Genomic DNA, 24301 nt, shown 5'->3' with positions numbered 1-24301 from the left:
AGATGGCTGGTTGGGGGACAGTGGGGGTGGTGCTGGTCATGTGTGCATCTTCTGCTTAGCCCACATCAAACTTCCGGCCTCCCAGAAGGAAAGCAGTGTTCACCATAAGCCACATCATTTACACAAACACTTTAGGCACAGTGAGCCACTCATACCCATTCTGGGAAGGTAGGAGCCCTCCTGAAATCCAGGTTTCTAGACATTAGCCAAGAGCCAACCTTATAAGCAGTTGAGTAGTCTCAGGCTGCTATGTTAACTTCTGTCTACACACATTCCTGCAGATGTGGCCTGGGTTTTGCAAATTTCTGTGATGCTTGTACTTCCTGCCTTTTTTCTTTCATTGGCAATTGTGGGGGCAAAAGTGACTCCATTGTGGATGTGAATCTGCTGTGTTGACTTCTGATCACCCCCCAGTCTTGCGCATGCCTCCTCTTCCTACTTTATCCACTGTCTCTAGTGTAAGAACATGTCAACCTTGATGTTATGGCAGAAACAATAGGCTGTGATGCATGCAGCATTCCTGCCTGTTCTGGAGGGCTGCCTTTCATTGTCTTGCACAGAGCAAGGGCTTATATACCCCTTCCCTATGGTACATAAGCCCTGGGTCTAGGGAGTAACAGTGCAGAGATCTACCAGTCTCCTACAGCCCAAGACCATGCTTATCTGTGAGTTCCCCAATAAAACTCCTTTTACCGACAAACTGGATTTGTCTGCCTCTTTCTTTGGTTTCTCAACTCCTTTGGCATTTGGGGGCCATTTTGAATATACAGCCCTTTCACAGAGCAGTAATACATTATCATGCCAGAGAGTAGGAATAATTTTATTAAGGTGATAACCTTGGATCAACTCAAAATAACTTTTAAATAAGTGCATATGAAAACCACTGTGCTTTTTCGTCAGTAACAAATTATTGAAACCCCCCACAACTTAAACCATGACTGGGAATCCCTGATCCTGTGTATCTTTACCTCCATTTGTTTCACTTGTGTATAAATGTAAATAATTTTGTTTGAAAAATACTTCAATAATAGAAAAGCATTTCTATTACTGTGCCTTGGCTGGGCACAGTGGCTCACACCTGTAATCCCAACACTTTGGGAGGCCGAGGCGGGCAGATCACCTGAGGTCAGGAGTTCAAAACCAGCCTGGCCAACATGGCGAAAATCTGTCTCTACTAAAAATACAAAAATTCTCCAGGCATGGTGATAGGCACTTGTAATCCCAGCTACTCGAGAGGCTGAGGCAGGAAGAAATGCTTGAACCCAGGAGGCAGAGTTTGCAGTGAGCCAAGATCCCACCACTGCACTTCAGCCTGGGTGACTCCATCTCAAAAAAAAATTATATTCCTTGACATCATCAATATATTTCTAATAAATATAATGTGATTTCACATTATCCAACTATAAACTGTTGCCTTAAATGACCTTGTGCACACACACTCTTTCTGTCTCTCTCTCCTTGTGCAGCATGAAATTGTACATGGTCAGATATCTTCAATTAAACAGAAAAGCTCGGTTTTCAAAGCCCTGCCCTCCCTGGCAGCAGGGTTTCTCAGAACTCTCCTCATTGACTGCACTCAGCCCCATGGAGGCCAGGTCTTGTTTGTTCTTTCCTCCATTGTCCACGCTCTGTGCTCTTTTAATCCTCTCCTCTCTCTTTATTTCTGCCAATTCTCTCACCTTACTCAGTGAGGCCCACATATATCGTGAGACTACAACCCCTATTTTTTTAATGTCTCCACCTTGCAGAGGAATTTTACACCCAGACCCATCAAATTTCCAAAGTTGGACTTTCTCTCCCTGTGCTACCCACGTTTCCTGGGGTGACCCTCACTCCTTCACCCCAGCCTGTTTACCTGCCTGAGTAACACTAGAGATCTAGTTCATAAGGGCCAATGGTCCTCTCATGAAAGGTGTAGTTACCAAATGCCAGTCGTTAACCTCCCTAAAACATATTTAAATTAAAGTATCCTTTATTTTATAGATTTCCAAGCCATGGGGTTGAAGAAAGGGATGTTTTTCAACCCAGACCCTTATCTGAAGATTTCCATTCAGCCTGGGAAACACAGCATCTTCCCCGCCCTCCCTCACCATGGACAGGAGAGGAGATCCAAGATCATAGGCAACACCGTGAACCCCATCTGGCAGGCCGAGGTGAGTGCTGTGGGCCCTGAAAAAAAGCCCAAGTAAAAGTGAAAGGGCTGACTGTGAACCAGCCCTCCTCCTTCCCTCCATTCATGGAGCCCTGGACTCTGCTGCTCAATCTATGGCTGTCATGGTCTTAGAAGGGAGCCATGTTCTCCAGGGGTTGCAACTCAGGGATCTTGATCAAGTCCATCCAGACAGTACTAACACACTTTTCATTGCACTGCATGCAGTAGCCTCTTCTGATTCAGAACCCATGCCGCGAGCAGGACGGCCTTTCCCTCTGCCCTTCATGTGGGAGAAGGAAGACAAGAGTTGTGATCAGAGCCTTCCAGTTTCTCCACAGCTCTTCCCATGCATGTGATCCTTGAGCAAGGGTGTCAAATCTTAAATGTAGCCTTCTAGACCAGTTTCAGAGATTCTAAAACTGGGAGGTTCCTGGGATAGGTGAATCAGTAAGCCCTAAAATATCCCTGGTTGGGTTAAATATTGTTTGATTTAAATAGATAATGAAGCCTAATGGTTTATCCTATCTTCATGATTTGCAAGGGGCTGGGCAGCTTGCTACAGTATTGAATAGTCTATGTTGTCTACAAAGGCCCTTCTCCACTCCTAAAAGTGTCGCCTTTGCCAGGGGTTAGGAGGGTCCTCAAAGTTCTCTCCTAAAGGACATGAAGAAAGTCGGCACCACTTATTTGGCCAGGCAAGGTAGCTCACACCTATAATACCAGCACTTAGGGAGGCTAGGGCAGGTGAATCGCTTGACTCCAGAAGTTCAAGACCAGCCTGGGCAATATGGCAAAACCCCATCTCTACCAAAAAAAAAAAAAAAAAAAAAATTAGCTGAGCCTGGCGTTGTGTGCCTGTGGTCCCAGCTACTGGAGAGGCTGATGTGGGAGGACTTCTTGAGCCTGACAGGCAGAGGTTGTAGTGAGCTGGGATCATGCCACTGCACTCCAACCTGGGTGACAGAGCGAGACCCTGTCTCTAAAAAAGAAAGAAAAAAGAAAGTCATCACCACCCATTTGGCTGCCTCCCTGCCAGACCTGAGCTTGAAGCTATAACCTCCAAACCATGTGACTGAGGGGAGGGGAGGCCTAGGTCATGAGAGTGGATGGGGTATAATGTAGGTTAAAAGTACAGTTTTACAGTCATAGAAACCTGGATTCTAATCCCAGCGTGGCCAGTTAATAGTTTATAAATTTGAGAGATCAGTTATCCTCCACCTGAGCCTTAGATTACCCTCATCAGCCTATTATTGATGGAAACGTGCTCCCACCAAAGGACCTTGCTTTGGAGAGGATTTCTTCCTTTATTTTTCAGAGTAGATCATCTCTGATTTAGAGCTTTCAAGCATCCTTGACAAGAAAACATAATTAGACATATGAGAGCAAAGATTTTTTATTATCTATTAAATCATACCACCCCCTTCCTGGGCTTAATTAGCGCTCTCCCAGGCTTCCCAGAAGAGCTTCGTTAGAGCTTTGAAGTGGACGTGAGGGAAATAGACTTGTACTTAAACTTCCTCCTAGCGTTGGTTATCAACAGATTCTAAAACACTGATAGCACTGCTAGAATGGAATAATGAATCTTAATTTGTTTCTTCAGTCCTGCCTGTGTTCATCAATTCTTTCTGAACTCTTCCCTGCATTCCTAGAGATAATAAAAGATGTCACAAGAATTTATTTTGTATGGGGGGAAAGGCTTCTCTCTTCTGAAGGACTTTAGAGGAACCTGTTCTAAGACATTTAGTCATAAAGGTGTTTTAAGTGTCAGGGAATGCTTGGAAAATCCAGCACTATCAGAATGTTTTTTGGCTAAAAACGTCAACTAGAATTCACTTTAAGTTCTGAAATGATTTCTGAAGCTTTGGTTAAGACTGATTTTGTTCTGGCAGAATACTGGCGAATTCTCCCCAGCCCTCTGCTCTGGGCCACCTCCCTTCCATCCCACGTGCTGCAGTTGGAGTTATTGATCTAAAATATGCCTCATCTCATGTCCCCCGGTAAGGCTCAGGCTGAGGATAACTGATGTCTCAAGTTAAACAGTGTGTAACTGGCTGAAGGAGATTTGAACCAAGGTTTGTGTTGCCGCCAAACTGTCCATTCAACCCCTAAATTGTACTACAGTTCCCAGGGTCCAAGTGTCAATGTCATAGCTCCTCTGCAGAGCATTCAAGGCCTTCTTTGATCAGGCATTGCTTACCATTATGTCAGTTAAGGATGTATTTGGCTCCATGCAAGGGAAAGTCCGGCTGGCTCTGATATTTCTCACAAACAAGACATCCAGAGGGAGGTGATCCAGGCAGTGCCGCTGCTGAGTGAGCCCCCAGGGCTCCCAGCTCTCCGGGCCTGCCACTGCACCATCCTTAGCAGATGGCCTCATCCTCCTCTGTTAAAGCCTCAAGTCCAAATTCCAGGCAGGAAGAAAGCAACAGGCCAAAAAAGCCTTCTCCTTGCAGGACTTTGCATTTTCTTCCTGGGAGAAAATGACTGGGTGGCTTAAACAACAGATATGTATTTCTCAAAGTTCCGAAGCTGGGAAGTCCGAGCCCAGGATGCTGGCACGGTTGGGTTCTGGTGAGGGCCTCTTTGGGGATGCAGATGGCTGCCTTCTTGCTCCATCCACATGTTAGAAAGAGAGAAAAGGAAAGAGAGCACACTCTTATAAGGGCACTAATCCCATCGTGAGGACCCTATCCTCATGACTCCTCTAAACGTAATGACCTCCAAAGGCCCCGCCTCTTAATACCATCACTTTGGGTGTTAGAGTTTCACATATGAACTTGGGGGTTGGTGGTGGAAGGAGACAAACACACACACACGTTCAGTCTATAACAGGTTTCAGTCCACAACTGGTGGAAGGAGACAAACACACACACACATTCAGTCTATAACAGGTTTCAGTCCACAACAGGAAGTTTTCCTCCTCATATTTTCTGGAAATGTCTGTGTATTATTATTATTTCTTCCTTAAATGTTTGATATAATTTACCAGTGAAAACATCTTAGGCTGGAGTTTCTCTGTGAGAAGACTTTAAATTATGAATTTAGTCTTTTAAATAAAAAGAGTCATTTAGATTACCTATTTCTTCTAAGAGAAAGCATTTGTCTTTCAAGAAATATTGCCATCTTTTTGTGTTGTTTGGCATAAAGTTGTTCAAAGTATTGTTTTATTGTCTTTTAATGTTTGTAGGCTTATTAAGGACAATACCTCTTTCATTTATATATTGGTGAATTGCTTTTTTTCTCTTTGTTAACCAATCTAAATATGGGTTTATTAAATTTGTTTATTTTGTGAAAGAACTAGCTCTTGACATCATTTTCTCTATGTTTAACTGTTTTCTATTTATTTTTATATATGCCCTTATTTTCATTTATTTATCTCCTTTATTGCCTTCTATTTTTTTTTTTAGCTCCTTAGGGTAAAAGTCTAGGTCTTGCTTTTAGACTTACATTTATTCTCTAATACAATTATTTAAGCAATAAGTTTTCTTCTAATCTCTGTTTTAACTGCATTTTATAAATTTGTATATAATTTATACTTTTATTATCATTCCATCAAAAATATTTCTACATATTCCTTCTTTGACCCATGGATTATTTTGAAATAAGTTGTTTAATTTCCAAACCTGGGGATTTTCCTAAATATCTTCTTGTTACTGACTTTTAATTTTATTTTATTGTGGTTAGAGAACATACTCTATATGATTGCAATCTATTTAAATTTATCAAGCCATGTTTTACAGTCCAGCATATGATGCATTTTGGTAGGCTTACCATATCAACTTGAAAAGAATGTATATTCTCCTATTGTGGCATATCAAGTCCTATAAATATCAGTTGAGTCAAGGTGGTTGACTGAGTTGTAGAGATTCTCTGTGTCTTTATTGCTTTCTATGTCTAGCTGTTCTATCAGTTGCCACAAGAAGCATGTTTAAATCCTTTACTATGTTCATGGAACTGTCTGTTTCTCTAATTCTGTCAACTTTTGTTTCATGTATTTTGAAGCTCTGGTATTAGGTACTTGCATAGTTATGTCTATGCATCATGTTTATAATTATAAAATATTTTTCTTTATTTTTGGTAGTGCTCCTTGTCTTGAAGGCTGTTTTATCACACTGATATAGCCACTCCAGCCTCCCTTATGTTTAGTGTTTGTTCCATTTACTTTCAAAATGTTTGTGTTTTTACTTATAAAGTGCATTGCCTATGGACAGCATATTCTTCGGACTTAATTTCATTTATTACAATAATCTCTGCCTTTTAATAGGAATGAATGGCCCATTACCATTTAACATATTTATTCATGTAATTGTATTTAGGCCTACTATTTTATTATTTGTTTTCTGTTTGTCCTCTGGATTGTTTTCTTATTTCCCCTTCTTGACTTGTTTTTGGATTATTTGAATATATTTTAGAATTTCATTTCAATTTATCTACTGAATTTTTAGGTACACAGCTTTGCGTTACTTCCTTTGTAGTTGCTTTAGGGACCATAAAATACCTTCCTATATTTTCATGATCTACATTGAGTTAATTTTGTACCACTTTACATAAAATGCAGTAACTCTTCAACAATATTACCTGCATTTATCCTCACTCGTGATCTTTCTTGTTATAGTTATTATATATATCACATTGTATATACATTATAAACCCTACATGACGATGTTAAAAATTTTTGCTTTAAGTGGATGTGTATTTTAAAGAAACTAGGAAAAAAATATAGTCCTTAATGCCTCCCCATACATTTCCTATTTCTAATGCTTTTCATTTCTTTTATTTATTTATTTATTTATTTATTTATTTTAATTATTATACTTTAAGTTTTAGGGTACATGTGCACCTTGTGCAGGTTAGTTACATATGTATATATGTGCCATGCTGGTGCGCTGCACCCACTAACTCGTCATCTAGCATTAGGTATATCTCCCAATGCTATCCCTCCCCCCTCCCCCCACCCCACCACAGTCCCCAGAGTATGATATTCCCCTTCCTGTGTCCATGTGATCTCAATGTTCAATTCCCACCTATGAGTGAGAATATGCGGTGTTTGGTTTTTTGTTCTTGTGATAGTTTACTGAGAATGATGATTTCCAGTTTCATCCATGTCCCTACAAAGGACATGAACTCATCATTTTTTATGGCTGCATAGTATTCCATGGTGTATATGTGCCACATTTTCTTAATCCAGTCTATCATTGTTGGACATTTGGGTTGGTTCCAAGTCTTTGCTATTGTGAATAATGCCGCAATAAACATACGTGTGCATGTGTCTTTATAGCAGCATGATTTATACTCATTTGGGTATATACCCAGTAATGGGATGGCTGGGTCAAATGGTATTTCTAGTTCTAGATCCCTGAGGAATCGCCACACTGACTTCCACAATGGTTGAACCAGTTTACAGTCCCACCAACAGTGTAAAAGTGTTCCTATTTCTCCGCATCCTCTCCAGCACCTGTTGTTTCCTGACTTTTTAATGATTGCCATTCTAACTGGTGTGAGATGGTATCTCATAGTGGTTTTGATTTGCATTTCTCTGATGGCCAGTGATGATGAGCATTTTTTCATGTGTTTTTTGGCTGCATAAATGTCTTCTTTTGAGAAGTGTCTGTTTATGTCCTTCGCCCACTTTTTGATGGGGTTGTTTTTTTCTTGTAAATTTGTTTGAGTTCATTGTAGATTCTGGATATTAGCCCTTTGTCAGATGAGTAGGTTGCGAAAATTTTCTCCCATTTTGTAGGTTGCCTGTTCACTCTGATGGTAGTTTCTTTTGCTGTGCAGAAGCTCTTGAGTTTAATTAGATCCCATTTGTCAATTTTGGCTTTTGTTGCCATTGCTTTTGGTGTTTTGGACATGAAGTCCTTGCCCATGCCTATGTCCTGAATGGTAATGCCTAGGTTTTCTTCTAGGGTTTTTATGGTTTTAGGTCTAACATTTAAATCTTTAATCCATCTTGAATTGATTTTTGTATAAGGTGTAAGGAAGGGATCCAGTTTCAGCTTCCTACATATGGCTAGCCAGTTTTCCCAGCACCATTTATTAAATAGGGAATCCTTTCCCCATTGCTTGTTTTTCTCAGGTTTGTCAAAGATCAGATAGTTGTAGGTATGTGGCGTTATTTCTGAGGGCTCTGTTCTGTTCCATTGATCTATATCTCTGTTTTGGTACCAGTACCATGCTGTTTTGGTTACTGTAGCCTTGTAGTATAGTTTGAAGTCAGGTAGTGTGATTCCTCCAGCTTTGTTCTTTTGGCTTAGGATTGACTTGGCAATGCGGGCTCTTTTTTGGTTCCATATGAACTTTAAAGTAGTTTTTTCCAGTTCTGTGAAGAAAGTCATTGGTAGCTTGATGGGGATGGCATTGAATCTGTAAATTACCTTGGGCAGTATGGCCATTTTCACGATATTGATTCTTCCTACCCATGAGCATGGAATGTTCTTCCATTTGTTTGTATCCTCTTTTATTTCCTTGAGCAGTGGTTTGTAGTTCTCCTTGAAGAGGTCCTTCACATCCCTTGTAAGTTGGATTCCTAGGTATTTTATTCTCTTTGAAGCAATTGTGAATGGGAGTTCACTCATGATTTGGCTCTCTGTTTGTCTGTTGTTGGTGTATAAGAATGCTTGTGATTTTTGTACATTGATTTTGTATCCTGAGACTTTGCTGAAGTTGCTTATCAGCTTAAGGAGATTTTGGGCTGAGACGATGGGGTTTTCTAGATATACAATCATGTCGTCTGCAAACAGGGACAATTTGACTAACTCTTTTCCTAATTGAATACCCTTTATTTCCTTCTCCTGCCTAATTGCCCTGGCCAGAACTTCCAACACTATGTTGAATAGGAGTGGTGAGAGAGGGCATCCCTGTCTTGTGCCAGTTTTCAAAGGGAATGCTTCCAGTTTTTGCCCATTCAGTATGATATTGGCTGTGGGTTTGTCATAGATAGCTCTTATTATTTTGAAATATGTCCCATCAATACCTAATTTATTGAGAGTTTTTAGCATGAAGGGTTGTTGAATTTTGTCAAAGGCTTTTTCTGCATCTATTGAGATAATCATGTGGTTTTTGTCTTTGGCTCTGTTTATATGCTGGATTACATTTATTGATTTGCGTATATTGAACCAGCCTTGCATCCCAGGGATGAAGCCCACTTGATCATGGTGGATAAGCTTTTTGATATGCTGCTGGATTCGTTTTGCCAGTATTTTATTGAGGATTTTTGCATCAATATTCATCAAGGATATTGGTTTAAAATTCTCTTTTTTGGTTGTGTCTCTGCCCGGCTTTGGTATCAGAATGATGCTGGCCTCATAAAATGAGTTAGGGAGGATTCCCTCTTTTTCTATTGATTGGAATAGTTTCAGAAGGAATGGTACCAGTTCCTCCTTGTACCTCTGGTAGAATTCGGCTGTGAATCCATCTGGTCCTGGACTCTTTTTGTTTGGTAAACTATTGATTATTGCCACAATTTCAGCTCCTGTTATTGGTCTATTCAGAGATTCAACTTCTTCCTGGTTTAGTCTTGGGAGAGTGTATGTGTCGAGGAATTTGTCCATTTCTTCTAGATTTTCTAGTTTATTTGCGTAGAGGTGTTTGTAGTATTCTCTGATGGTAGTTTGTATTTCTGTGGGATCGGTGGTGATATCCCCTTTATCATTTTTTATTGTGTCTATTTGATTCTTCTCTCTTTCTTTCTTTATTAGTCTTGCTAGTGGTCTATCAATTTTGTTGATCCTTTCAAAAAACCAGCTCCTGGATTCATTTATTTTTTGAAGGGTTTTTTGTGTCTCTATTTCCTTCAGTTCTGCTCTGATTTTAGTTATTTCTTGCCTTCTGCTAGCTTTTGAATGTGTTTGCTCTTGCTTTTCTAGTTCTTTTAATTGTGATGTTAGGGTGTCAATTTTGGATCTTTCCTGCTTTCTCTTGTGGGCATATAGTGCTATAAATTTCCCTCTACACACTGCTTTGAATGTGTCCCAGAGATTCTGGTATGTTGTGTCTTTGTTCTCATTGGTTTCAAAGAACATCTTTATTTCTGCCTTCATTTCATTATGTACCCAGTAGTCATTCAGGAGCAGGTTGTTCAGTTTCCATGTAGTTGAGCGGCTTTGAGTGGGATTCTTAATCCTGAGTTCTAGTTTGATTGCACTGTGGTCTGAGAGATAGTTTGTTATAATTTCTGTTCTTTTACATTTGCTGAGGAGAGCTTTACTTCCAACTATGTGGTCAATTTTGGAATAGGTGTGGTGTGGGGCTGAAAAAAATGTATATTCTGTTGATTTGGGGTGGAGAGTTCTGTAGATGTCTATTAGGTCCGCTTGGTGCAGAGCTGAGTTCAATTCCTGGGTATCCTTGTTGACTTTCTGTCTAATTGATCTGTCTAATGTTGACAGTGGGGTGTTAAAGTCTCCCATTATTAATGTGTGGGAGTCTAAGTCTCTTTGTAGGTCACTCAGGACTTGCTTTATGAATCTGGGTGCTCCTGTATTGGGTGCATATATATTTAGGATAGTTAGCTCTTCTTGTTGAATTGATCCCTTTACCATTATGTAATGGCCTTCTTTGTCTCTTTTGATCTTTGTTGGTTTAAAGTCTGTTTTATCAGAGACTAGGATTGCAACCCCTGCCTTTTTTTGTTTTCCATTTGCTTGGTAGATCTTCCTCCATCCTTTTATTTTGAGCCTATGTGTGTCTCTGCACGTGAGATGGGTTTCCTGAATACAGCACACTGATGGATCTTGACTCTTTATCCAATTTGCCAGTCTGTGTCTTTTAATTGGAGCATTTAGTCCATTTACATTTAAAGTTAATATTGTTATGTGTGAATTTGATCCTGTCATTATGATGTTAGCTGGTGATTTTGCTCATTAGTTGATGCAGTTTCTTCCTAGTCTCAATGGTATTTACATTTTGTCATGATTTTGCAGCGGCTGGTACCAGTTGTTCCTTTCCATGTTTAGCGCTTCCTTCAGTAGCTCTTTTAGGGCAGGCCTGGTGGTGACAAAATCTCTCAGCATTTGCTTGTCTGTAAAGTATTTTATTTCTCCTTCACTTATGAAGCTTAGTTTGGCTGGATATGAAATTCTGGGTTGAAAATTCTTTTCTTTAAGAATGTTGAATATTGGCCCCCACTCTCTTCTGGCTTGTAGGGTTTCTGCCGAGAGATCCGCTGTTAGTCTGATGGGCTTCCCTTTGAGGGTAACCCGACCTTTCTCTCTGGCTGCCCTTAACATTTTTTCCTTCATTTCAACTTTGGTGAATCTGACAATTATGTGTCTTGGAGTTGCTCTTCTCGAGGAGTATCTTTGTGGTGTTCTCTGTATTTCCTGAATCTGAACGTTGGCCTGCCTTGCTAGATTGGGGAAGTTCTCCTGGATAATATCCTGCAGAGTGTTTTCCAACTTGGTTCCATTCTCCCCATCACTTTCAGGTACACCAATCAGACGTAGATTTGGTCTTTTCACATAGTCCCATATTTCTTGGAGGCTTTGCTCATTTCTTTTTATTCTTTTTTCTCTAAACTTCCTTTCTCGCTTCATTTCATTCATTTCATCTTCCATTGCTGATACCCTTTCTTCCAGTTGATCGCATCGGCTCCTGAGGCTTCTGCATTCTTCACGTAGTTCTCGAGCCTTGGTTTTCAGCTCCATCAGCTCCTTTAAGCACTTCTCTGTATTGGTTATTCTAGTTATACATTCTTCTAAATTTTTTTCAAAGTTTTCAACTTCTTTGCCTTTGGTTTGAATGTCCTCCCATAGCTCAGAGTAATTTGATCGTCTGAAGCCTTCTTCTCTCAGCTCGTCAAAGTCATTCTCCATCCAGCTTTGTTCCGTTGCTGGTGAGGAACTGCGTTCCTTTGGAGGAGGAGAGATGCTCTGCGTTTTAGAGTTTCCAGTTTTTCTGTTCTGTTTTTTCCCCATCTTTGTGGTTTTATCTACTTTTGGTCTTTGATGATGGTGATGTACAGATGGGTTTTCGGTGTGGATGTCCTTTCTGTTTGTTAGTTTTCCTTCTAACAGACAGTACCCTCAGCTGCAGGTCTGTTGGAGTACCCTGCCGTGTGAGGTGTCAGTGTGCCCCTGCTGGGGGGTGCCTTCCAGTTAGGCTGCTCGGGGGTCAGGGGTCAGGGACCCACTTGAGGAGGCAGTCTGCCGGTTCTCAGATCTCCAGCTGCGTACTGGGAGAACCACTGCTCTCTTCAAAGCTGTCAGACAGGGACATTTAAGTCTGCAGAGATTACTGCTGTCTTTTTGTTTGTCTGTGACCTGCCCCCAGAGGTGGGGCCTACAGTGGCAGGCAGGCCTCCATGAGCTGTGGTGGGCTCCACCCAGTTCGAGCTTCCGGGCTGCTTTGTTTACCTAAGCAAGCCTGGGCAATGGCGGGCGCCCCTCCCCCAGCCTCGCTGCCGCCTTGCAGTTTGATCTCAGACTGCTGTGCTAGCAATCAGCGAGATTCCGTGGGCGTAGGACCCTCTGAGCCAGGTGTGGGATATAGTCTCATGGTGCACCGTTTTTTAAGCCGGTCTGAAAAGCGCAATATTCGGGTGGGAGTGACCCGATTTTCCAGGTGTGTCCGTCACCCCTTTCTTTGACTCGGAAAGGGAACTCCCTGGCCCCTTGCGCTTCCCAGGTGAGGCAATGCCTCGCCCTGCTTCGGCTCGTGCACGGTGCGCGCACCCACTGGCCTGCACCCACTGTCTGGCACTCCCTAGTGAGATGCACCCAGTACCTCAGATGGAAATGCAGAAATCACCCGTCTTCTGCGGCGCTCACGCTGGGAGCTGTAGACCGGAGCTGTTCCTATTCGGCCATCTTGGCTCCTCCCATTTATTTATTTTTTGAGGCGGAGTTTCACTCTGGTCGCCCAGGCTGGAGTGCAATGGCGCAATCTCGGCTCACTGTAACCTCCACCTCCTGGGTTCAAGTGATTATCCTGCCTCAGCCTCCTGAGTAGCTGGGATTACAGGCACCCACCACCACGCCCAGCTAATTTTTGTGTTTTTAGTAGAGATGGGGTTTCACCATGTTGGCCAGGCTTGTCTCAAACTCCTGACCTCAGGTGATCCACCCGCCTCGATTTCCCAAAGTGCTGAGATTACAGGCATGAGCCACTGCACCTGGCCTCTTCATTTATTTCTGAAGACCTGGATTTTCCTCTGATATCATTTCCCTTCATCATGAGCTCCTTCCCCTGGCCTTTCTAGAGTGGGCCTGGTGAGTCTAATCCTCTTATTGTTTATTTGAATGTCTTTATTTAATGTCCTGCAGATATTTTCTCTGTGGATATTTTCACTGGATATAGAATTCTGGGTTAACTGGTATGTTTCCCCTCAGCACTTGAAAAAATATGGTTCCGCCCAGTGAGGTGGCACACACCTACAATCCCAGCTACTCAGGAGGCTGCGGTGGGAGTATCACTTGAGACCAGAGTTCAAGGCCAGCCAGGGCAACATAGCAAGACCCCGTCTCAAAAAAAAGGTTTAAAATGCAGTTCCACTGTGTTATGGTCTCCATAGTTTCCAATAATAAATCTATAATGATTGTTGCTTTCCTATCTGTCAGGTGTCAGTTTTCTCTGTCAGATTCAGGGTTTTCTCTTTGTCTTTGGTTTTCAAGTTGGATTTCGGCATTCCCAGGCATGGTTTTTGTATTAGTTTCCTAGAGCTGTCATAACAAAGTCCCACAAATTGAGTGGCTTAAAACTACAAAAATATATTGTTTCATAGTTCTGGTGGCCACAAGTCCAAAATGAAGGTGTGGGCAGAGTTGTTTCCTTCTGAAGGCTCTAAAGCTGTTCCATGCCTCTCTCCTAGCTGCAGCGATGTAGGCAATTCTTGGCATTCTTGGCTTGCAGACTCCATCTCTGCCTCCATCTTCACGTGGTGTTCTCCCTGTGTGTCTCTGGTTCCAAATTTTCTTCTTCTTAGAGGGACATCAGTCATACGGGATTAGGGCCCACCCTAATGGCTTCATCTTAACTTGATTACATCTGTGAAGACCCTATTCCAAATAAGTTTGCATTCAAAAGCACCAGGGTCTTAGACTTCAGCATACCTGTTGAGGGACACAATTCAACTCATAACAGTTTTCCTCTAATTTAATCTATTGTTGGTTCACTGAACTTCTTGAAGCTATAAGTTTGTTTTCACCAAATCAAGGAAGTTTGGCCATTATTTATGTTTTTCAAATATTCTTCTGTTTAATTCTCTCCCCTTTTTCTTGAGCTCCAAATGATCCATATGCTAGATCTTCAGAGTCCCACAGGTCCCTGAGGCTGTTTTCTCTCTCCTTGTAATTGCATGATTTCTATTGATCTATCTTCAATTTTACTGTATGTTTTCTCTGTAAACTCCATTCTACTATTGTTTCTATGCAATGAATATTTTCAGATATCAGAATTTTTTATTTTAAGATTGCCATTTGGTTTTTTTTAATGTGCTTTATTTTGCTGATGATATTTCTTACCTATCTATATTCATCATAAGTTAATATTTTCCTTTACCACACTGGATATAGTTATAATAGCTGCTTTAAAGTATTTTCCTGATAATTTCAACATCTGGAGAATATTGAAAATGGGTCATGTTTTGTGTTTTTTTATAAATTAAGTCATTCTGGATGATGTCTCGGGCATTGTTAATGTTATACTGAAGAGACTCTGGATTTTGCTTCAGGGGGTATTGATGTTTTGTTACAGCAGACAATTGATTTGGCGCAGCTCCTACTGTCATCCCTATGGTGGGAGGCACCTCAGATCTCAGTTCAGTTCTTTAAGCCCTAACTGCAAACTGATTTCATTTGCCCTGTGCATGTATGATTCTGGGATCAGCCATAAACTTGGGCTGAGTTTCTATACATCGTTTGGGGCTCTCCTTTGGCTCTCTTCTTTCCGGAATTCCTCCTTTACTCTCTGGTGGTGCTGGTTGCCCCAGGCTTCTTTGCCTGGTTCATCCAGCCAAAAAGATAGTGAGATTTGTATTGGCATTTTAGCTGCTCTGTACCACTATTGCAGTGACTGTGGCAGCGTTCAGGGCAAAGATCCCACTGTGAAGAATTCATTCCATGCCCGTCTCTTGTTGCAGTGAACAAGTTTTAGCAATTAACTGTGTAGCAATTAGAAACAATTATTTTACATTTTTCTGGACATTACCAACATTTGGATTTTTTAAAACAAGCAACAAATGTATTTTGTAGCATTTTTATCATCCAGTAGATTCCATCTCTTCACTGTACTTTGTAAGTTATCCTATAAGCTAATATAGGTTTTAAATGTTGTCTTCTGTGCTATTCTTTGTAAGTGTACTAGTAAAATAATTTAACATAAAAATAAATTAATGTAAGCCACCACATTGACAATATAAAGAAGAAAAATCATGTTTATCTCCATAGATCCATAAAAAGACTTTGATAAAATTTAATATTCATTTATGATTTTCAACAACTCCTACAAAACTAGGAATAGAAGGGAACTTTTTTGTTAGAAATGCTTGTTTCTGAATGCCGTAAAGAAATAGCATTTGAATATAAATTTAATTTCCCCAGCGAGGCCGTTTTTACTTTCTGCAGAAAGGGTACACTCACCAGCAGTTTTGCCATGAGAGTACGCCGAACAAAGGAGACAAGGTCATTTATAACCTGACACGTCCACTCTACTGCTGTGTCCAGTTTCCAATGGCTGGCACAGGACCTCACATTCTGTATTTGTCCCGATTGGCTAGCAACTTAGAACTTTTTAAAAGGGGCAAAGGCAGAAGAGAACAAAGCAAGGAGGAAGTAACTTATGGAATGCTGAGAAAGGTAAAAACACCTTCAAATAAGGAAGAGGAACAGGCTATGACCTAATGCTTACTTGGACCAGTATAAGCATGCCAGGGCAAATATTTAGGCTAAATTGTGGGAGCTAAGAACATAAAGTACATTGATTTCTTTATTACGGCTAGCAGATATTTAGGAATGTTAGCACAGGTCTTTGAATAAATTTTGCTTCTAAGAGAAGTTACTATTTATTCCTAATTAGAAGGCGAGGAAAGTCTTTGAAGAGGAACCTCTACTTTACTTTTGACATTTTCAATCCAATAGAGGACTTAATATATTAATAATAATAACAATAAAATCCACAGCAAACACTATACTTACTGGTAAAATATTAAAATATATTTCCTTAGAACCAAGAACAAGACAAGGATGCACACTTTAGCCACTTCTGTTTAATATTGTGCTAGAGATTCTAGCCAGTGCAACAAGGTAAAAAAATAAACAAATAAAGTATGTCAGCTTTGGAAAGGAGGACACAAAACTGTCTGTATTTTCAGATAACATTGTTGTGTCAGTAAACAGTACAAAACATTACCCAAACTACCCAAATTAGTGAATTTAGCAAAGTAACTGAATAAATAAAAGGTAGATACGTAAAATAAATCATATTTCTATATGCAAATAGAAAATAAAAATTGTTAAAAGATATTATTTACAATAGCATCAAAAACCAAGGAATAAATCTAACCACAGAGGAGGAATATGGTTACACCGTGCACTACCACTTTGCTGAGAGAAATTTAAAACAGCCTAGATGAAAGGAGATATTGTTCAAGGCTTAGAAAAGTCAATATTCTTTAGGTGTCAATTCTTCCCCAAATTGATCTGTGGTTTCAGCGATATCCGAATCAAAATCCTGGGAGATATGTTAATGTAACTTGACAAGCTAATTCTAACATTTGTATTGAAATACAAAATGCCAAGTAGAGGTAAGAGAGTCTTGAAAAAGAAAAGAAAAAAAAAGCAGGACTTTTATACTGCCGGATGTCCAGATAAAATATGAAGCTCTAAGAATTAAATAGTGTGGCATTGGCACAGAACAGACAAATAGCTAATTAAATAGATTAGAATCCAGAAATAGATGCACCACATAGCATCATCGTTTTACGACTGTAGTGCTGCTGCTGTATGTTATGGAAAGGATAGCCTGTTCAATATTTGATGTTGGGTCAATTTGCTGTCCATACAGAAAAGAAGGAAACCTTGAATGCAGTCTCACAACATAGACAGTCTATTCCAAATCAATTGTACATTTAGATATGAAATTATAACAATAAAGCTTCTAATTCATAAGAAAACAAGTAAGAATACTTTCATGTCCTTGTGGAAGCCAAAAAAATCTTAAATAGAAAATAGAAAGCATTAATCATAAAATAAAAGAATAATTAATTGAATGGCAATAAAATTAAGAACCACCGTTCATCAAAACTTTACATTAAGAGCAAGCCACAGAGTGGGTAAAGATGTTGAGCTATGTCTAGGTGACAGCTAATATCTAGACTATAAATACTACCTCCTAAAATCAAGAAGAAAAGGACAGAAACCAACAGAAAAATGGAACAAAGACTTCAACAGCCACCACACAAAGCGGGGATGTCCAAATGCCACTAAACCTATGAAAAGGTGTTTAACTTATTTTGACATCCAGGAATGAAAATTAAAAGTACGGTGTGATACCACTGCACGCTCACCAGTGTGCAATGGTATGGCCAAACTGAAGAAGATCAACAATGATGGCTGCTGGTGAGGTGTGGAACATAGACTCTCCAACTCTGCTGATAGGAGGCAGGGAGCAAGGACATCAGTTAGGAGACATTACAGAAGCCAGGTGGGAAACGAGGAAGCCTGGACCAGCCTGAGGCATGAACACAGAGAAGTGTGGAGGTAAATATACTTAGCCATGATCCCTTGCTTTTGTCTTCTGGTCTCTTTAATATCCCTTTGCTTATCTCCCTACAGTATGTTTAAACTAGGGCTCTGGTGTGTGAGAAGAACATCAAACAAACAGTACAGCGAGCTCAGGGTGTTTTCTAATGCTGGTGCTGGTTGTGAGATGTTGTTAAATATCAGATTGGAGGAAACGTAATTGCGGTTTTGCCATTAAAAGTAATGGCCAAAATTGCAATTACCTTTGCACCAACCTAACCAAAACATTACCAAACAATTTAAACATAACCAAACCATTACCCTACAATTACCCAAACCACTGCCAGACAACTTAAAGAGTCAAATATGGGCATAAACACCAGGGGTCAGGGTTGGGCCTGAACTTTTAGAGTATACTTCTCTTTTTTTAATTGTTTTTTGGTTGTTTTTTTTTTTTTTTGAGAAGGAGTCTCGCTCTGTCACCCAGGCTGGAGTGCAGTGGTACGATCTCAACTCACTGCAACCTCCGTCTCCTGGGTTCCAGCAGTTCTCCTACCTCAGCCTCCCGAGTAGCTGAGATTACAGACACACATCACTACGCCTGGTTAATTTTTTTGTATTTTTAGTAGAGATGGGGTTTCACTATGTTCATTAGCCAGGCTGGTCTTGAACTCCTGATGTCAGATGATCTACCTGCCTCAGCCTCCCAAAGTGCTGGGATTACAAGCATGAGCCACAGCACCCGGCCTTTAGAGGATACTTCCTGATGCCAAGTGCTTTACCAGAACTATATATACTGGTAGATTGTTTACCAGAGTTACCACATTTAATCATTTCAACAACACCATGAGTAAATGAGAATGAGACTTATTAGAAAGGGAAATTGCCAAAACCTTTTTGATGGAGCAGAACAATCAGCCAGGTTAAGCTAAAAGCCCCGTCACCTGGAGATAAATCGCAGTGCCTGGCCAAGAGTCGTGGTCTCCAGGATTTAAGCACAATTGCTAAGTGATTACTGTCATCAGCCAGCCCCAAGGCGTTGTAAACAATCTCTGATTGGTTTAAGATAGATCATTCACTTCAGTCCTGACTGATTAGAAATTACAAGATAATTTAATCAGACATTGAAGTGTGCTTTTGACCTGGACAAAGTAAACATAGTGTCATTAGCACAAAAAAATCACATTTATGGAAGAAAATCATTCTCTGAAATGCAGAGCTGGTACTGGTGGTGAGTGTGTGAGCAGCCCTAAAGATGGCATTATTTCCCCAGGACAGCAGTTTCACAAATGATTTTTTAAGTTCCCTGACATAGACAACCATCATCTAAGTACAAAAACCAGTTCTTTTGTTAGTAAAATCAGCTGCTGAACCATTTTATGAAAGGAACTCATGAATGGAACACCAACATGAAAACATAGGGGACACTCTTCTGTTTACGTGGGGTGGGAGACTGGAGGTACTGCCTCTTGTTCTACAGTGATGCCTGAGGCTCATTCACAGAACCTGAGACTCAGAGACACACTGTTTGATATTCACTTGCCAAAGTGTTCCTTGTACTTGTCTGTTAGCATCATTTTTCAACTTCTGAGGACATAAGATAGAGTTTTTGAGTGCAGCAGTGAAACTCCTTGAAAACCATTGCCAATGTCTTATGGAGGAATAGAGTGAGCTGGGCAAGGGGTTAGCTTGGCACATCCATCCATGGTGGTGGGTGGTGAGCTGGAGCCAGCTCATGTGAGCTGACAGGAACCAACCATGTGCACCTCTTCCCAACTCCACATTTAGTGAAATCAGCCATGGAGGGAGTATTTACACCAAGAAAATTGGCAAACACTACAGACTGGAGCTGGAACTGGTGCCTCGTTCATTGATTGAAAAAGTTGAAGACTAACACTGAAAGTGACATCCTGTAAGACTGATACCAAAAATCAAAGGTGGGGCTAGAGTCTGAGGAGAGCAGATCTAAGCAGATTTCTAAGCACGAAGGCTTCAGAAAAACAGAAACCAGGTACAGACAGAGCCAAAGGAGTATCTAGAAATGAGGAAATACAAGAATCAGGAATGATGGAGCAGGCAGGTGGGAGAGAACCAAAGAAATTTCAGAGATGGTAGCAGTTGTCTTTGGCATATCTACATAAAACGGCCACAGCAGAAATTCCACTTCAGCCAGGCTCATCTCTGACTGTGATTCCATCCTTTTGGGGGCCCTCTTAGCAGGTCCCCATCTTTGTCTCCATCAGGCTTGTCTTGCTGGAAGAAAATTACTATGCTCGAGTGACAAATCTCAAGTCATGACAGGCTTTGCTCCGTGTAGCTTTCTCAGCATTTTTCAGGGCAATGGGTTATTAGCCTGGAAAAAAAGTTACTAAAAAAATACGAACAGGCCAGGTGCAGTGGCTCATGCCTCTAATCCCAACACTTTGGGAAGCCAGGGTGGTAGGATCGCTTGAGCCCAGGAGTTCAAGACCAGCCTAGGCAACATAGCAGAACCCCATCTCCACACACACAAAATTTAAAATTAGCTGAGCCTGGTGTTGTGTGCCTGTAGTTCCAGGTACTCGGGAAGCTGAGGTGGGAAAATGGCTTGAGCCCGGGGGGTCAAGGCTGCAGTGAGCCATGATCACACCACTGCACTCCAGCCAGGGTGGCAGAGCAAGACCTTGTCTCAAAAATAAATAAAAAAATAAATAAATAAATAAAATAAAACAGCAGTCTTTTCAAAGTTAAAAATATCAGGAAATATCAATAGAGTTCTTATGATATTGTAAATTACTTTAAATTGCAATTTTGTCACAACGGAATTACTGTGGTTATGCTATTGATTTCATGTATTATGTAATTATCACTATACTGATACCATGATTAATTAGCTAATCCCACATTTTCTGGGATTTTTTTAAAATTTTAAGCCCAGAATGGGAGCAGAGAAGGTATTATGTATCTTGTAAAAGCTTATGACAAACATTTAAATTATTAACGCATCCATCCTTGACTAAGAGAACATTATATATTAGGGAGGGATTAATGGGTATGGGTATAACTTAGTGTGTTTTTGAGAGAAACATACAAACAGAATTAATACAGCACAAGTCCAGTGATTGATAGAGTAATCAGAAGGGGGATATTATGCAGCCTGCCGGTAATGTGGAACAGTGGAATGGCAAAGCCATAAAGCCATAGCAATGGAGTTGCAATAAGCTTTCAAGCCCAGCTAATACAATCAAGGACATTTGAACAGAAGTGGATATTTTATATATTTACCAAGACACTCACACACACACACACACACGTGTACATATATGCAGATGTACACATGTGGATAGCTAGGTAGATAGATAGATAGATGATAGATAGATAGATAGATAGATAGATAGATAGATAGATAGATGCTTTATTGAGCAGTCTGAATTCGGTAGGGTATCTTAATAATGTCTTGGGCATATTCCATAACCTTCTGGTCACTTGTATTTATAAGTAATCCAATCAAGTCTAATTTTATATTCAGCTTACCTCTCTTGTTTCTTGCCCCAGCCTCCTGCGCTATCCACTACAGATTGGAATTGTGGTTTGAGGGTCTTGGAAATTGTCTTGGTTCATTTTCTGTTGCTATAATGGAATACGACAGACTGGGTAATTTATAAATAAAAGAAGTTTATTCAGCTCACAGTTCTGGAAGCTGGGAAGTCCAGTAGCATGGCACTGGCATCTGGTGAGAACATAGTAGAAAGACAGAAGCAGAAGCAAGAGACAAGAGAAAGGAGAACCAGGCCAAAGTCATCCTTTTTATCATGAACCCATTTAATGCCTTCAATAATAGCATTAATCCATTTATGAGGGCAGAGCCTTCATGACCTAATCACCTCTCAAAGGCCCCACCTCTAATACTGCTAAAATGGCAGTTAAATTTCAACATGAGTTTTCATAAGGATATTCAAGCCACCGCAGAGAAGAGGACATATATTATTTTGTCCCTTTTTTCTATTCCAGCACCTTTGAGAGAAAACAGAGTCATGGGAAGGGAATTAGAGATCCCCCTCAACTTTTCTCTGCAAGGATTATGGCTGCATTGTTGGGACTGGGATGAGGGAGAGACAGAGTCAAAATTTTCTTGCTAACAAGCTGTCTGATGGGATGAGGAGGGTATCTGGCCCCAATTATTGACCAATCATGGGGCACTTAATGACCTGAGTTTTCCTATGAGCACAAAAGTGCCAAATCTGAGGTCACAGAACATCCTTTTACATCTGTTTATATATAGATACACTTTCAAATATTTGCATCCCTTCTAGTACTGAAAACATACAAAATACATAGAATACAGCAAGATAAAATATATTTAAATATAGTTGAGAAACAGGAAACCAGGGAAATGTCTTAGTAAAAAGTAAGATGAAATAAAGTTAGTATAAAAGGTGAATGTCAAAAGTCTTGCACACCCTCCTGAATAACATTAGAAATGACCAAGGAGAAAGGGTCTCTTGATTTCACAGGAGGGATCATATGGATAGCACTTGGCCTGGAAGACATATTTTAGTATTTTTCATACAAATACTGTTTTTGATTTGCAGCTAATTTTATTTGGGATTTCTGTAATTATCTATGTTAATAAAATGTCTTTCATTTCCTTTCTTATGCTTGTTCAGTTTGTATCAAAGATGTCTTATCCTCAGAAAATGATTTGGGTAGCTGTCCCTTTTTAAAAATTTTCTTTGATTAGCTTGTAAAAGACCAGGATTATCTGATCCAAGAAATTTTGGTAAAATGTACTTATAACGTGTTCTGGTTACATGATGTTTGATTATCAATTCAATTATTTGTTATTTATTCAGGTTTTCTATTTCCTCTTGAATTAATTTTAAAATTTTTATTTTCTAGAAAATATTCATTATATATGCTTTCTATTTATTTTCAGAATGTTTTCATAGTAATATACCCAAAATATATGCAAAATGTGGAAGCTGTATCTCCAAAATATATAGAGAGAACAACCATAGTTTTTTTATATCTCTACTATCTCTTTTTATTAATCTGATGCCTTGATTTATTATTATAATCTATAAATTATAAGTTTGAAAAAAAAGGCCCTGAAAGTTTATGGTTGCTAAGCTCTCTAAGTCTTTGTATATTTGAAAATGTTTTTATTTTTACTTCACTCTCAAATGAGAGTTTTGTGGACATAGAACTCTAGGTTGACAGTTATTTTTCCCTCAGTACTTTGATGTATAACTAGACACAAAATAACAGTTTCCCCAACTATGATCAATATAATGTCAGTCAACCATATACTACACACACAACACACAGAGGGAGGTGCCACAGTCAAATATGGAAGCACTGCATACTATCTTGCAAATTCACAATGTGTGAATTTTGTATAATTAAAGCCTTTGAGACATCTAACAGTAAAATTTCTTCACCCTTTTAACCTAGTACTTCTCTTCAGAGCTCTTTTTCTTAGAATTGTCAACATCACATAGAAACAAGTGTCAGAGATCCTACAACACACTTATTTAAACATCAACTGTCAACAAATAACTGCATATTTGTTCAAAGTATATCTCTATTATGCTGTTACTTGCCCTAATTTAGACTACTGCGTTAGGTTTCTATCAGTACATAACAAATTGCCACAAATTTGGCAACTTACAAGAGCAGCCATTTATTATCTCACAATTCTGTAGGTCAGAAGTCTGGGCACAACCTGCGTTCTCGGCTCAGGATCTCAGACGCTGAAACCACTTGTGTTCTCATCTAGGGCCTTGTCTGGTGAAAACGTTGTTTCCAAGATCATTCAGGTTGTTGGCAGAATTGAGATCCTTGCTAGTTATTGGCCAGAGCAGTCCATGACACCTGACCCTCTCCATCATCAAAGCCATTGATGGAGAATGTCCCTTGCATTGAATTCTTCTCACATTTTGTCCCTCTGACTTCAGACAGGGCCCAATGTTTTTGTTTTTAAGGGCTGATCTAATTAGGTCAGGCTCACCCAAATAATCTCCCCTTCGACTGATTAATTCAAGGTCCGTTGCTTGGTAATCTAATCATGGCTTGGCATCCAACACATTCACAGGCCCCACCTGCACCCAGTGGAAGGGGATTATACAGAGTGTGTACACAGGGGGCAGGAATCTTGAGGACCATCTCAGAATTCTCTCTACCACATTTATTATCCTTCAGTGCCAACCTGTGTAGGTGGCCACACCCCACACCAGATGAAAAGTTTCACTTTGCTTCCTCTTCAGAGAAGTCCATCAGTATAACGTAATCCTTAGATTTTCTGCCAGAACAATAACTGGTGTGAGTTGGGCTTTGAGTGTGCAGTCTAGCTTGCATAAAGGAGTATATTTAAGCTGACCCACAACCTTGGATTGTATTCCATTTTTGCAGTATCATTATCCAGTTACCACAGGAAGTTGCCATTCATTCATTTTCTCATTTATCAATGTGCTCAGTTCACATCACGTGTGGT

At 40.1% G+C, this 24301-nt stretch overlaps 1 protein-coding gene across 10 annotated transcripts in view; it reads left to right on the top strand.

The window, feature by feature from the left end:
* The window catches only part of HECW1 (HECT, C2 and WW domain containing E3 ubiquitin protein ligase 1), a 449514-nt gene that overhangs the window by 292197 nt on the left and 133016 nt on the right, over positions 1-24301 (top strand). For all 10 annotated transcript variants that reach the window (XM_009452959.5, XM_063814176.1, XM_016957318.4 and 7 more), the window contains one exon: positions 1984-2153. In XM_009452959.5, the coding sequence (XP_009451234.1) occupies positions 1984-2153 (170 nt within the window). The remainder of the gene's footprint in view (positions 1-1983; positions 2154-24301) is intronic.

The sequence above is a fragment of the Pan troglodytes genome, chromosome 6 (assembly GCF_028858775.2).
Source record: "Pan troglodytes isolate AG18354 chromosome 6, NHGRI_mPanTro3-v2.0_pri, whole genome shotgun sequence".
NCBI classification, from domain to species: Eukaryota; Metazoa; Chordata; class Mammalia; order Primates; family Hominidae; genus Pan; species Pan troglodytes.
This window is presented reverse-complemented; position numbering and strand designations above follow the sequence as displayed.